The sequence below is a fragment of the Carcharodon carcharias genome, chromosome 9, assembly GCF_017639515.1.
Source record: "Carcharodon carcharias isolate sCarCar2 chromosome 9, sCarCar2.pri, whole genome shotgun sequence".
NCBI classification, from domain to species: Eukaryota; Metazoa; Chordata; class Chondrichthyes; order Lamniformes; family Lamnidae; genus Carcharodon; species Carcharodon carcharias.
The window spans coordinates 105,308,095-105,324,381 of NC_054475.1; the positions used below are offsets into that span (position 1 = coordinate 105,308,095).

The 16,287-nt window shown below is 42.6% G+C and overlaps 1 protein-coding gene across 2 annotated transcripts in view; it reads right to left on the minus strand.

Moving 5' to 3' along the window:
• Positions 1-16,287, minus strand: part of pof1b (POF1B actin binding protein) — a 103,176-nt gene that overhangs the window by 39,983 nt on the left and 46,906 nt on the right. For both annotated transcript variants that reach the window (XM_041196314.1, XM_041196315.1), the window contains one exon: positions 3,479-3,621. In XM_041196314.1, the coding sequence (XP_041052248.1) occupies positions 3,479-3,621 (143 nt within the window). The remainder of the gene's footprint in view (positions 1-3,478; positions 3,622-16,287) is intronic.

Genomic DNA, 16,287 nt, shown 5'->3' on the forward strand with positions numbered 1-16,287 from the left:
ACCATGCGCAGCAATGGAGGATAGAGCATCAACCATGTGGGTCTTCACACTGCAGGAGATTCCAGGAGGTGGGTCTTCACACTGCAGGAGATTCCAGGAGGTGGGTCTTCACACTGCAGGAGATTCCAGGAGGTGGGTCTTCACACTGCAGGAGATTCCAGGAGGTGGGTCTTCACACTGCAGGAGATTCCAGGAGGTGGGTCTTCACACTGCAGGAGATTCCAGGAGGTGGGTCTTCACACTGCAGGAGATTCCAGGAGGTGGGTCTTCACACAGCAGGAGATTCCAGGAGGTGGATCTCGAGCTGAATGAGGTTCTGTTGGGTGGTGAAGAAGAGAGGAATGAAGAGGTAGGGCGGGTGTGGAGGCCTAGAAGTGGGCAGGGGAGGTTTGGGGGGGGTGGGGGGGGTAGGCGAAAGAGAGAGAGATGTGCGGGGTTCATGGAATGAGTGAGCTGGTATAGAGCGGGAAGATGGAAAGGGCTGTGATGGAGTGTGGGCAGGTGTGCAAGTGTGAACGGGCATGGGGGGGGGGGGGGATTGTGGTGTGAATGGGCATGGGGACTGGTGGGAAGAGTGGAAAGGGGTTTAGAGGGAGGAGTTTGTGGTGTCAATTGATGAATCCAGGTGGGCATACTGAGGGCATTGTTGACAGGAAGGGATAGTGAAAATTAAAGTGGGAGCCACTAGGGTGAGAGAATGCAGGTTCAGAGGTAACACATATAGGGGCCCTGAGGGTTGTCGGAGGGGGATATGGAAGTAAATACAGATGTAAAGTATGGGTCACGTGGGGAGGGGTAAAAGGTATTGGAGTGGACATCGAAGGTTATACCCACCATGGCTGCTCGCAATGATCCAGAGCTTCGTGGTGAAGATCCTAAAATGCTGCATGGGAGTTGGGTCATTGGGGATGGGCAGAGATGCAAATCATGTCAACTGGACAAATGAAGGGGAACCGCAACAGGTGTCATATTGACAATGCTAGGGCATTGGGACAGGTGACCATGTGAAGGGCAAAGACTCTGTGCACGGGAGACTTCTTGCACATGGGTCGAAGGGCCCTGGCAAATACATTTTGCCTCCCTGCACATGCATGATTCTGGGAGACATGGTGGGGGGGGGGGGCGGTTTCCCTGAAGCGGAGAACCGAGGCCTAGAGAGCACCGGCTTACTTTGGATGTCCTGCTGTGGGGCATCTGCTCCCTCAGTGGTCAAAGGGGATGAAGCTGAAGGGGTCACAGGCAAGGGGAAATCTGAAGAGCCAGATACCCTCAGAGATTCCTGAGTGGAGGTCCCAGGGGTGTCCAACAGCCACTCCTCCTCTCTTTGGGTGCCCAAGGGCCCCTGCCTGACTCCTTGAGGGAAAGGGGCGCCTGGAGGGAGGTTGAGGTGCCTCGTCCCCATCTCACATAGCTACTGAAAAAGCTCACCCATGGCTACAGTGATGGAGTGCAGGTCTGCACACATCTGTGGCACAAACTGAGCATTCCGCTGGACCAGGTTCTTCATGGCGTTCACCACCCTCCCCATGGAGACCTCGGTGCACGCATGTCACCACCACTTCATCAGCCAGCAAGCGGACAGACTCCTCCGCTTCATGCGCCACTCCATTGAGGGCACCCTCTGCCTAATGTTCCCCTGCTTCTTGCAGCTTCTTCAGCATCTCGTGCAGGGCCAATCCCAGCTCGTCATCCGACTTGGACGTTGCAGATGCTTCTTCCCCAGCAGTCCTCCAAGAAGGATAAGGCTCACAGAAGCATGTACTTCTTGGTACCCTCAATGCCTGAGCCTCTTTCCATCCCCATCCCGCCCCCAACCCTACCATACCCCACCTCTACCAGCATCTGAGCTCTCTGTGTGGAAGGGTCAGGGACCCACAGTGGCCTTGCCACCTGCAAACTAGATGGACTGAAGTTGGGCTTTGAAACATCACTTTATCATGTTGAGTAGCTCTTTATTGCATGGGTTGCATGGATGGTGCCCTTACCACCAAAGCCCATGTTCCTGCGAGATGAATGTGAGCAGTTGAGGGTTCACTTACCCTGGCAGGTCTTTCATCCGTTTGCAGCACTGCAGGGTAGTCCTCTGGTGGAGGGCCTGGGCACTGACTGCCCAGGAGACTTCCTCCCATGCAGGATTAGTCTGACAACTCGCCCTTCCATCCTTGGGGTAGAGGACGTCCCTCCTGGCCTCCCCTGCATTGAGCTGCACTTCAAGGGAAGCATCGCCGAATCTGGGGGCTGGAGCTCCCTGTGATCAGTGGGCCATCTCCTCCTTCAACAGTGGGTAAGTTGCCTTTTAAATATGGCACCTGGATATGAAGCAGGGTGTGTATCATCCAGCCTACCCCACTGTGCAGAATGTCAGGAAACCCCGGAATAAATAAATAATTAGGCCAGCATCACATGATTTGACGCAAATTCCCACTGGCCTCCACAGCAGGAAACAGTCCCAGTTCCCACCCCTGCCATGGGACTTAGGCCCGGAATGGAAAATTCTGCCCAGTGACAAAATTATTAAACATATGTCAAATTACCTGCCACAAGAAGCACATGCCCAAAAATGAACATGACTAAAATTCCAGCTATTTGATATGTCAAATTTCCTGTGTTTGCAATGCAAATGGTGGCACATTCATCTCAGAGCAATTTTACAGAAAAGAACATCCTCCATCCAGCTAGATAATTAAATTGAATTTAAATTTTTACTGAGAAAGTGAGGAAAAAGGTTAGGAGAAATTCCTTTATTCGGGATAGTCGTGGCAACAGATGCTTTACTCTAGGGAGTGGCGAGGTAGAGAACGTCGCTTCACTTAAGGGAAGGCTGAATAAATATTTGAAGCAATACAATAGTAACAGGACAAGGCAGTCAGATTAGTTTTGGATTGCTCTAGACCACATGGATTCCTTCTATACTTTAAATTTTCATTACATAGATTCGATCAAAATTCAAATCAGGACAGGAAATTAAACACTTGAAAGATGGAGAATTCAGTAGGATCGGGAAGTGAAGGGACTTGTACTTTGAAGAGATCTCATCAAAACTTACTTAAAGCTATAGAACCAGATGCAAGAGTTTAACTTTTGTTTGATTTTAAATGATCTCACTATCTGAAAATAAAATGTGCGTCTGATTTGCTCTTCTGACATTGCCTTCTTCAGACCAGATGAGCAGGCCTGGCATCCAAAAGCAAGCACTTTGAAACTGATTGTGGGCTTTCTGATGTGGCGGCAAACATCTGGATGGAAAGGTGCTGTTCCAGGCTGACCTGGAACTGGTGCAAATCTGACAATCCCTAAAATAAATACCACCTTGGAATCAAAATAAATCCAAGGGAACTTACTGTAGCTTTTTTTTAAAAAAAAACGGGGTATTTTGATTGTTGACAATCAGTCTTATATAGTGTTTGAAAAAAAATACAAAATCCTTCAGCTCAAATCCCATATATGTCAGAAACAATAAACAGAAGTACATACTTACTTTCCCTTGATTTTCTGCATGTTTTCTAACAGGATGTTATGGAGGTCAGTGGTCTTACATGACAGCTCAGCCAGCAGCTCACCAAAGTATCGGGGATCCAATTTCTCAGTGTTATCACTTTCATAATCCATGGCACTCTTGATCTGGTGTCAGAAAATTTTCATTACCCAGTTGGTATGTAATTCAGAATAATAATTAAGTACTGCATTCAGCATGGAGAATAACTTGGAAGCAAATAAAAACAAAGGTCCAGATTTTGCGGTTCCCATAGCAGAAAATGCGGAGACGTTGACTGTGACTGAGAACCGGACCGGCACTCCAACTTTTGGCATGTGCATGTGCACCAAAAACTCACGAGTTGCAGTTCGCCTCAATGGGCTCCAGAGGAGGATCTGATCAGTATCCCGCTGAGCCATTCTGGAAAGTGTCAGAGGCCTGTAACTCGACAATCTGAGCTGGCTGCCCACAAGTTACGCTAATTTTCACTCATTTTTTCAAAAAGCTGATATTAGCAGGCACAGAGTCTGCTTGAGAGATTCCACAGTATAAATTAACATGCCCCTTCACCTAAAGAACTCTGCACAAATACAGCCAAACATGCAAAATATTTCCAAACAACAGGATATTTTGCAATGAGAGCCTCCCCAATTTGTAGGAATTAATTTTGAAGGTTAATACTTAATTTTTTAAAAATACATTGAAAAGCGCTCTTTCAATGTAGCAAACTCTGCTACAGAACAGAGACACAATCACCAGATGATAGTTGTGCGAATTAGAAGATGATGTAGCCAATGGCAAACTATCCTTAAAATGAGTTAAATATTCTGGATGTGCTCATACAATTTTGTACAACTGCCTCCTGAATGTACACTAATAATCCGGATGTGCACTAAATGTACGCTAATAATCCAGATTCAACCTCCTATGTTATCTCGGGAGAACGTCTGAGCCCAAGAGGCAGGGTTCTTCATCTGACTTCTTCCATCACTCCAGCAGCCGTAGATGCTTTAAGAGTACAGTAGTCAGAGCTGATGCTGAGTAATTACGGTTAACAGATGAGATACTCAGTGCCTCCAATTCTTCCTGCCATTCCCGGCTCTATATTTACAAGAGTCTGGGGAGAAAGGTGAATGTATTTCTCAGTAGTTTGTCTCTGGTTTATACATAGACATGTTGTGAATCTAAGATACTCATGGCGAGCTGGTGTTCAGCATTTGCAAGCGGTGCCTAGGTTAAATAAACCCATTCCAGCCACCTCTGTGAAGTCCCAGTGTCAATCGGTAACTCATTTATTCAAATAGAGCAACCATCAGCAAAGAACATTTATCAAAGCTGCATAAATTGATTACATCGAGGCAGACATCTGTCAGATTGTGGAAATCCAGTGTAGTTTGGATCTTAACATCCTTACAGTGGTGAGAGTGGAGGAAGAAGTTGAAATTCTTAGCTAAGGAACCAAATATTTCTCAGTGTAGTCTGTGGCAAACTTTGCCGCTGGCCTCAAAATCCGGGCCCAATTAACAGGAACTGCAGCTGACCTAGGACAAATGCATAAGCACAGCTAGACTTGATGTAGCTATAGTAAGCATCTCCAATGACACAAGCTCATATTTCAAGCTTTACGAGTGTTGTTTGAGGGACTTGGTAGGAGCTCCTGAGCTATGCATAAGTGGAGAAAAAAGGCTGTAATTTTAAGACTTGGAGCCAGTGCAAACATTGTTATTTTAACACCAGCAGTAACCCATTGAACTTGATGGATGGACAATTATAGATTGTGGGCCAATAATATCCTGCCCCAGGATTGTGCTTCATCTGATTATAGGATCAGCTTTAGTAATCCTATTCTTCATACATACTCAATTATGGACGTCTCTGTTATTTCACCTGTGGTGATGGGAAAATTCACTTTCCCTGTATAAGCCATGTGGGGGACGGGTTTGGGAACATGTGTGGGGTTTGGGGGCGTGGGCGGAGATGGGGAAGTCCTGGGCAACATTACCACAACTATTCTTGTGGGATCCAGGAGAGAACCCCTAATTTCCTGCTTCCACAACAATAAGTTTTTCTTCAAAAAACTTACCTTGGAGAGTCTTCACTTCGGGTCTGACTGCTTCTACTAAGCAGACTGACCACCCATTGGCTCTAAACATGCCTTTGGAGCCCTATTTGCATTTGGATATATTAGAATAAATTCATGAGGCCCCTGCCTCAATCAGGTGGGTGAGTGTCAGTCCCAGGACTCTAAGAAAGCTATTGGCGAAAAGAGAACAACTCACTGGACCACTTTCATCTCAACTCCTATATCACCTGGTTTCCACTGGGCAGAATAAGGCAAAATCCTCCCCTATTGTTTACTTGCCAAATATGTACACCTGTGTGTAGCATAGTTGTGAGGGAAATATCACAGACATTCTGGTCCTTTGCTCAACTTTGCCTTTACATGAAGATCGGGTCCCTTTTTAAGTTGGGAAGAGGACACCGAAACAAGCAAGAGTCTTGCAACATGGAGATGCCACAGTACAGGGAGGTAGCCTATACGTTCTAGTTCAGAAGCCTTCAGACTGGCATCCGAACTGGCAAAGAGTGCCAATTACCTTATATTGCTCACTAACGGGTCCAGTAGTTATGTCGGTGAAAGCTCCGGGAAAAGCTCCTCTGTATCTGCAAAATTACCCTGTGTTTTCATCAAAATATTCTTAGCACTCAGGAGTGAACCTCTATTTCACCAGTTCTCTGATTCTGGCCTATTAAACCCAATTCTTTCACCAAATAATCGATCATCTCTCATCACCTCTAAGAAATTTTATGCTGTTCCTCTTAAAAAGGTGTTGGATAAATGCAATCAGAAGGAAGTTGCTGTTTTTGGAATTGAATCATCAAAAAGACAACTGATAATAAGATGAATGGAAACAGAACAGAGAAAATAGAGGGTGCTAGAAAAATACACTATCTGTTAATATCTCGTATTTTTAAGCTGCTTTTTCACTAAGATGTAGGATATGTAGGAACAGAATATGGAAAAATATATACACAAAATCAATGCAGGCACTTGCATGTATAAACCACTGCATGGGAGGACAGCATGTCTGGGGCATGATGACAGGGTGGGATACAGTTAAAAACAAAAAACTGCAGATGCCGGAAATCCAAAACAAAAACAGAATTGCCTGGAAAAACTCAGCAGGTCTGGCGGCATCGGCAGAGAAGAAAAGAGTTGACGTTTCGAGTCCTCATGACCTTCGACAGAACTAGGTGAATCCAAGGAAGGGGTGAAATATAAGCAAGTTTGCCTGGGGCATGTCTTTTATCATTGCATTTTCTTCCATCTCATTGGTAAATCAACTGTATTGTTAAAAAGTAGGCTGGCTTTACCATCAGGAACATCTCTGAATGCCCAAAACCACAACTTTGATTGCAACCTTCAATGGGCTAGAGTCACAAATCAAGATAATTTAATTTTGGTCTGGCTCCCAGTTTCAAGGGCTTGTTTTGTTTTCATTCCAGTTTAACCAAGCACCAATTCATTGATCTCAACTTCATTACCCAACTTATGAGACTTAAATATAAGGTTAAAATATTTGGGACAATACATTAACTTAACTGTGTGGAGTCGTCATCAGAACTGAGTGCTACGTTTTACCCTGGATTGCTTCATATTTTAAACTACTTAGTAATAAATTGATTGTTGATTTTAATATTCTATCCTAAGTGACTGCATTTCTGGAAAGGTTTGCCAACATTTGCTACAATTCTTCAGTTGGTATTCTGTTAAATCAGATTGGTAACATTTCAACTGAGACATTTCCAAAGGTTAAGAACAAACTTACATACAATAACAATAAACAATCAAATAAATGGGCTGTATAGCACCAACATTTTCTACTTTGCTTTTATTTTGAGAAGCTTGGGTGAAGGGAGTTGACCTACAGCATCGGCCATAAACAAGGTTGAAAAGAATAAGCAGAGAAGGAAGGCAAAATCAAGAAATAACTAGGTGCTATCGAGCTTAAATTTTAAAAGCCTTAAGATTGTACGAGAAAAGGAAGGCAAAGCTAAAAGAAGTTCACTGATTTTGAGGTAATCCTGCTAAAGGATGATTAGAAAGGACAATGAGTCATGGTTTCAGCGCACTGAAAATGAAGAGCATGTTTGTGCTGTTTAACATGAAGGAGAGACGGAAGCTCAGGAGATCAATGATAAAATCAAAAGAGACACACAAGTAAAAAGAGAATGAAAATCATGAAGGACTGAAGTGAGAAAAGGAACACCTAGTATACTTTCTTCTATCCTTTCCAATAGGTATGTCTGAGGAAATCCCCTGACATGGGAGTAGTATTCAATTCTGGAGATAAACATAGGCTTTATAGTGCAGTTTTTAGTTACATCTTTAACTGAAAAGACAATATGGACCTCCATTTGAGGTCAGAAAGACCAAGCGTGAGCTCATCAAGAATAAGCAGCAGCTATTGGTTGAACTTAAGATATGAAGAAACTGTTTTTGAGGAACTGCAATATTAAAAAAAAAGTTATCGGGCTCTACTGAAGAGCACTGGGGTGGCTGTGGCATTGCGCTGCTAGAGGAATGAAGGTTATGTGAAGTAAGGGCACATCTTCAACCTCCCTTTCGATCCCAATATCCCTGAATGTGTCATAACTTCCCAGCTCTAAATCCACCTCTCCTTATTTGAATCCCTCCAGTCAGGTCTCCTCTCCTTTCACACCTGAAAAAAATTCTGGCTAGAGTCACCAAAAACATTATCTGTGTCTGCAAAATTATCCCATATTGTCATCAAAATATTCTTGGCACTCAACAGTAAACCTCTACTCTACCTGTCCTCTGATTCTGGTCTACTAAACCCACTTCCTTCACAAAACATTCAATCATCACTCAGCCTTGTCTGTAAGGAATTTTATGCTATTTTGCTTCCTTAAAAAGGTGCTGAATAAATGCAATCGAAAGGAAATTGCTGATTTTGGAATTGAGCCATCAAAAACGCAATGGACAATGAAGATAAATGGAAACAGAACAGAGAAAATAGACAGTGCTTGAAAATTCCCAAATTGATGCAATTTAAATTATTAACTGCAGAAAAGATGATAATTTAACAGGAATTTAGATACCTCTGAACAAAGCACTGATGAAAGTATTTAGAAGGGCAATTTGTTCAGAATTTCATAGTGCCCCTCAAAAGTGTACACAAAGTTTTATCAGTTACAGCCATGTAGCCTTCCAGCACTGAACAATGACAAGTTTTATATTGCTTTTCTAGTGAAGGCCCCTCCACCTGTTCTGAAAGTAGGTTTTACACTATCTGGAACTGAATGAAAAGAATTCCCAATCCTACTTCCCTAGGTCTGCAATAACCCAGGCTGGTTGGTCATACATAGAATACTGTGAACCTGCCTGGTTCAGTACTGATTACTGGGGCCATTCAGCAGCAAGTATGACATCTTGGTACCAACATCACTCCAGAGAAACCCACTGTCAACCTTCCTGATCAAGAGGAAGCACTAGTTGGACAAGCATAATAAAGACAAGATAATCAATGGAACAGCAAAACCAAAACTTAGTTTTATAGATAAAGCTTCCAAAATTTCCAAGGTGATTCTTTTTCATTCCCCTTTTTTCAATAATCTTCTTTTCTTCCTTTTCTTATAAGCATTAACTCTCTGCTGAGTTACAATGCCAGACATGGTGGTCCCTTACCTAAGTGCCCAAGCTGGTATATCCAAGCTGTGGACGGAGCATCATGGTTGAGCTCAATGATGTCCATGTGCAAATTTCCAGCAGAGATAATGGGAGACAGAATGGGTGCATGTAGATCTGTGGCTCAATAGGTAGCAGTGCCTCCAAGCTCCGGGTTCAAGTTCCATTCCAGGGGCAGAATTTAACCTTTGTACCTGTGTCTCACCCTCCGGTTGAAAAATAGATGGGAGTCTCTACCTTCTTGTGTACCCAAAGAGGAACAAGTTCAGAATGATGTTTGATGTAGAAGTGATTGTTTGCTCATTCCCCATTGCTACTGAACTGGTACAAATTTGGAGTGTTTTCAAACTTTTTTGCACAAATTCAAATCTTCCATTTCAGGTGTGGAACTTAACTTATTGCTGTTGGTGCTTGAGTTTGACCATCCCAAAGAAATTTAGCAATTACAAACAAAGCAGCAACGCATTCTGCATTAGCTAGGACTCCTTTAAACTTGCTGAAAAACATTCCAGCGCAATACTTAAAAAGAAAATGTATAGTAAATGGTTTGTCACCTGATCAAAATAAGTACAGCATTTTTTAAATACAAAAATCAATTTTGATTAAAACATTTTCAACACACCTTGTTCCTGACATTTTAGATGTCTGTTGCAAACAAGTTCTGACCAGTCAGTCAAGATCCTAGCTAAAGAATATGCAAAATCAGCAAAAGGCATCACCTTTGATTTACTGTTAAATGCTTCAACCTTTTCCACAGATGGTGGTGACAAACAGCGCTATGTTGGAAAATGGTACATCAGTACAATTTGACAGAAACAACATGATTCATGAGCAAAGCAGACAGAGTTTTACTGAATGTGTGACTTCTTTTAAGCCTTCATGGGATGTTGCTCATCCCTAACTGCACTTGAGAATTCATCCAAATTATCTTATAATTCAAATTTTTTGATGCAAAAATACTTTCCATTATCAGGAGTACACAAATTAAAGTATAAAAAGGGATCTATATACAAAAGATATGGAAAAGGTTGAAGCATTTGCTACAATCTTCAGCCAGAAGTGCCTAATGGATGATCCATCTAAGTCTCCTCCAGAGGTCCCCAGCATCACAGATGCCATTCTTTAGCCAATTCGACTCACTTCGCATAATATCAAGAAATGGCTGAAGGCACTGGATACTGCAAAGGCTATGGGCCCTGACAATATTCTGGCAATTGTACTGAAGACTTGTGCTCCAGAACTTGCCGGGCCCCTAGCCAAGCTGTTCAAGTTCAGCTACAACATTGGCATCTACCTGGCTATGTGGAAAATTGCCTAGGTATGTCCTGTACACAAAAAGCAGGAGAAATCCAATCCGTCTAATCACTGCCCCAGTCTACTCTCGATCATCAGTAAAGTAATGGAAGGGGTCATCAACAGTGCTGACAAGCAGCACTTGCTTAGCAATGACCTGCTCACTAACGCCCAGTTTAGGTTCTGCCAGGGCCACTCGGCTCCTGACCTCACTACAGCCTTAGTTCAAACATAGACAAAAGAGCTGAACTCCTGAAGTGAGATGGGAGTGACTGCCCTTGACATCAAGGCCGCATTTGGCCAAGTGTAGCATCAAGCTGTCCGAGCAAAACTGAGTCAATGGGAATCGGGGGAAAACTCTCCACTGGTGGGAGTAATACTTAGCACAAAGGAAGATGGTTGTGGTTGTTGGCGGTCAATCATCCCAGCTCCAGGACATCACTGCAGGAGTTCCTCAGGATAGTGTCCTGGGCCCAACTATCTTCAGCTGCTCCATCAATGACCTTCCTTCCATCATAAAGTCAGAAGTGGGGATTTTCGCTGATGATTAAACAATGTTCAGTACCATTCTAGACTCCTCAGATAGTGAAGCAGTCCAAGTCCATGTGCAGCAAGACCTGGACAATATCCAGGCTTGGGCTGACAAGTGACAAGTAACATCCGTGCCACACAAGTGACCGGCAATGACCATCTCCAACAAAAGAGAATCCAACCATCACCCCTTGACGTTCAATGGCATTGCCATCACTGAATCCCCCATTATCAACATCCTGGATATTACCATTGACCAGAAACTGAACTGGACTAGCCATATAAATACTTTGGCAGCAAGAGCAGGTCAGAGGCTATGAATTGTGCGACAAGTAACGCACCTCCTGACTCCCCAAAGCCTGTCCACCATCTACAAGGCACAAGTCAGGAGTGTGATGGAATACTACCCACTTGCCTGGATGAGCACAGGTCCCACAACACTCAAGAAGTTTGACACTGTCCAGGACAAAGCAGCCTGCTTGATTGGCACCACATCTACAAACATTCACTCTCTCCATCAACGACACACAGTAGCAGCAGTGTGTACCATCTACAAGATGCACTGCAGGAATTCACCAAGCCTCCTTAGACAACACCTTCCAAACCCACGACCACTATAATTGAGAAGGACAAGGGCAGCAGATACATGGGAACATCACCACCTGGAAGTTCTCCTCCAAGTCACTCACCATTCTGACTTGGAAATATATCGCCGTTCCTTCACTGTCGCTGGGTCAAAATCCTGGAGCTCACACCCACAGTGTTGTTAGGGAGGAGGATCTACACCACATGGACTGCAGTGGTTCAAGAAGGCAGCTCACCACCACCTTCTCAAGGGCAACTAGTAATGGGCAATAAATGTTGGCCTGGACAGCGAAGCCCACATCCCATGAATGAATAAAAATAAATACAAAAACATCTATACCTGCATTTATACTAGAAACACCCAAGTATCATTTGTTCCTGGCTCTCAATCGGTACTGCAAAAGGAATAACGTAATTGATAAGATGCCACTAACGTAATGAAACGTGCCAAGGTGTTTCAAAGGAGCATTATAAAATGAAGTATTGCACTGAGTCATATAAGGAGCTATTAGATCAGATGACCAAAAGCTTAGCCAAAGATGGCTGTTTTTAAGGAATGTCTTAAAGGAGGAAAGCGAGGTAGAGAGGTGGAGAGGTCTGGGGAGGGTATTCCAGAACTTGGAACCAGGGCAACTGAAGGCTCAGCCACAAATGGTGAAGTGGTTATAATTGGGAATGCACAAGAGACCAGGATTAGAGGGGCACAGTTATCTCCAAGGATTTTGGGGCTGGAGGAGAATACAGAGATAGGGAAAGGCAAAGGTCTGGAGGGATTTGAAAACAAGGATATGAATGAAAGAATTATCAAGGGGAGAATTTTCCCCCCATCAGGGAGGTCGTGCGGGAACGGGCATGGACTCGATGGGTGCCCCCCGATCAGAACCATGCCGCCATTTTATGTGGGCAGGCCCATTAAGGCCCGCCCAGCATGATGCGGACCCGGAAGCGCTGTGTGCGCCCTGTGCAGGCGGGGGGTGGGGGATGTTCCCTGTGTCGGGTATGCACTCACCCGACGTCACCCTGCTTGCCAAGCTGAAAATTCTCCCCGAAGATACTTTCTCAAAGGAAGTACACATAAATGCAGCTTTAATAGGGGGTCTGAATTTCCTGGTGACCCACAATGCTAGGTTCATTTACTTTCAGCACATTTTGTCTCATCCAGATATGAATGACCAATGAACATTATTTTTATTGGAATAGTGCAAGCACTAAAGTATTCATCCCAATAACTGAAGCAAGATGAATAGTGGGAGCCTGCCTGGGTGTAAGGGGATAGGGAGAAGAAACTAAAAGTCTTTTTTTCACCATAACCAAAACAGGCTTGCATTCTTCACAGGAAGATTTGTTTTGACTCCAAGAATTGGAGAATAATGCAAACTATGGGATGACGACATAACCAGAACTAAAAAGACTTGCCAATAGCAAATACCACTTAAAGGCATCAGTGTAAAGACCATCTACGTAAAAGCCAATAATTGTAACCTTGGTTTTAGGACTTAGCTCTTGAAATCTAGTTTTTATGTAATGTATCTGAGCTGCTATTGAAATTTTGCTAAGGAAATGTCAACTATGTTTACATTCATCAAGCTAAATAGTACTCATAACCAGGCCTATGATTTTCAAAGTAATTTTTAGCTGCTTACAAGATAGAGTAAGTTATCATTAACTCAACTAAGTACCTATCACAATTAGAGAATAGACCACTTCTGGTGAATGTTCCTGAATTATAAGTGTTCTGTAAGGAATGGACATAATAGTTACAAGTACAAAAGATTGTGTGTGATGTACTGCTTCACCTGATGTACTTTACGGTTTTTAAAGTTCACCTCATCTTGTTTTACGTCAATATCCTTTAATCAAAGCAAATTCAATTAAGTTAACCATGTGGTAAAAACACCACAATTAATCATTTTGGACATAACTAAAATGCTTGCACAAGACCACAGCAGAAGCATCTGTTCCTTTAAAGGTGTTCACAACAAGAAAATGTTACAGTTCATAAATGTTTCAAAAACCTAACTGCCAGCAGCTAGAAGGCATAAGTGAAAACCACACCTCCCAAATTACATCATCCTAGGTTAATTAAACCAGAACTCTGTTTTGCAACTTAAGATTGCTGTTAGAAAAATAAAATCCTGCAGATGCTGTAAATCTGAAATAGACGGAAGGAGGTGGGGACCTCAGTAGGTCAGGCAACATCTGTGGAGTGAGGAACAGATAATGGGACGGATTTTCGCCATCAAGACCGGAGGCTCAAGTCAGAAACTCTCCCAACTTGTCAGAGCTGTCTCCATGGAAATGACCCCCGCATACATGATTTTCATTCTGGGGCAGCATGATTGAGTCAGCAGTCCGGAAGCAGTCTGCAGTCAGCTACAGAGGTGAGTAAGTGCTGAGGCAGGCTAGTTAGAAGGTCCACCTCAGTTATCTGAGACTTTGGCCCGATTGTATAAAAGGTTGTTACAGCCTATAGCCCTCAACAATCCCCTGAACCACCTCCATGCCCCCTCATACCCCATATGCCCATTCCAACCCCATGTTCCCTTATACCCCCATGCCCCCTCCTTACCCACTCACCCATGATGAACAGAAATCAGGAGCCATGTGGAGATGAAAAAGAATTAAACTTCTAACAATCTAAGAGAACTCTACCTCATATACACTTGATACTAAAAGAAAACTCTCATTCATGAAGCCCATTCAAAAGTATTAAATCCCGTGGTCAATCTATGTAAAAACAAACTTCTATTTGCTCATATCAAAGGTATCTAATCCTTCAATAGCCTCTTAAAACTGTCAATCAAAATGTGAACTTATCCCTTCTGCAGAGATAAGTGGTTTTGGACCATTTAAAACTAAGCCAAGAATTTTTGAATGGCTCAGCTGTAATAATAGCCTTTGGGAAATGTCAACAATGAAGTCTATTGAAACTGGAGAAACAGAAGGTTAATGGTTTTTCTAAGCTGCGCCAGATTGCTTGCTAATCAATTTACTCAAGCAGCAGGTATCTGCTTTTTGACCCTGACTGCTGTAGTCTTTTTTTTCATTTTTAAATGGCTAGGGATTTAAACTACTTGAGATCATAACACTTAAACAGGCCTTATCCACCCTTAAAAAGTGTTTACGCCTCTTCCATAAATTCCTGACTCCCACACTGCATATTAAGGCTCTTGGAACAGTGCAAATAGGGCCTTTTCGATCTCAGCACTAATTTCAAATGGCCCTGTTGAGTTTGGGTTTCCCACCTTTGTGATTCACGTCCTACTCCTTTTCCCCTACCAGCAAAAATGGGATCTGCTGGAAACAGGGACGGGACTTCAACATTCAGGTCCCACCTGCCATTTTTAAAGGTGTCCAAGTCAGAATGACTCAACGAAAATCCAACCTAATATTTCAGGTCAATGCCCTTTCACCAGAACGTGTGTCTAACATTTTCTTTTCATATTTACGTGTTATTTACAGCTTTACACGGGAACATTCCCATACAATTAATTTCACATGACATCAACTCATTAACCAATTTTTTTTAAATTAAACTATCTGTAATTCAATTTGCTTTTTGTTAAAATATTTCTAATTAAACAGAAAGAAGTTTTCTCAGCAAAGAACTCCAATCTTTGTTCAACAGGTGAAATAAATAAAATGTCAACATGTTTGCTTTTACTGAGAATACAGAAGATAAAGGTAGCTTCATAGTTTCTCTCAAATATTCGGGGTCATTTTCAACTTCACTGCCCATAATATTTTTTACAATATCAAATCTGTTTGGCATCTTTTCCAGGAAACCAATTTAAGACAGAAAATCATGAATAATTTGCAGGTGTACATGTAAACTCCATTTATCTTTCCCTCAAGACTGATTTCTCCCTATTCTCTGACTGAAGAAATTGATTCCTAACTAGGTATGGTTCAACAGATGTCACACATTCAAATGTACCCTGCCCTAATGGTCATAAGTCACATAAAAGCCTCAACTGTGAATCCAAGCTGAGCTTAATTCTGTCCTTATCTGGTGTCTATATATTTGCACTCAGAGTAGAAGTCACCGGATCACAATTAGAGAAAATAATCCCGACCTAACCTGGGGGCACTTAGATCAATAGTAGCACTCCACCTGCTGCCTTGAATGAATTCAGCCAACTTAGTACAAGCCGGGGACTTTCCCAGTCTGCAGCTTTCCATTAGATAAACTCGTAAACAAACAGGGAACTGGATATTATTACTGAACTAAATCCAATATGTTAATTCATATTGCATTGTTTTTGTACAGATACGTAATCAGGTACTAATGCCTCAAGTTGTCAAAAGAGATATCACACAGCATAAAAAGGGTGGAGCTTGAATGATGCCTTTCATATTATTAAAGCCAAATAATATCCAAATGGGAGTGAGTTCATTATTTGGCTGAAACATCAACTTGGCTTGAATTTGACTAGAAAGCTTAGCTTACATACAAGCTTTAATTAATTTAGATGTATTATTTGTTGAAAATTGATGATTGATCCTACAACAATTACAATTATGCTCATTTTAGTCAGATGTTGTGCTCCATAGGGTGTGGAGTTAACATCTTAATAGAGGATCCAATTACCATGTAGTTTAATCTACAAAACAATAAAGGCTTGGCCTAAATAGCCAAGTGGTTATGGTACTGGGTTTGTAACCCCAAGATCAAGAGTTCAAATCTCACAAT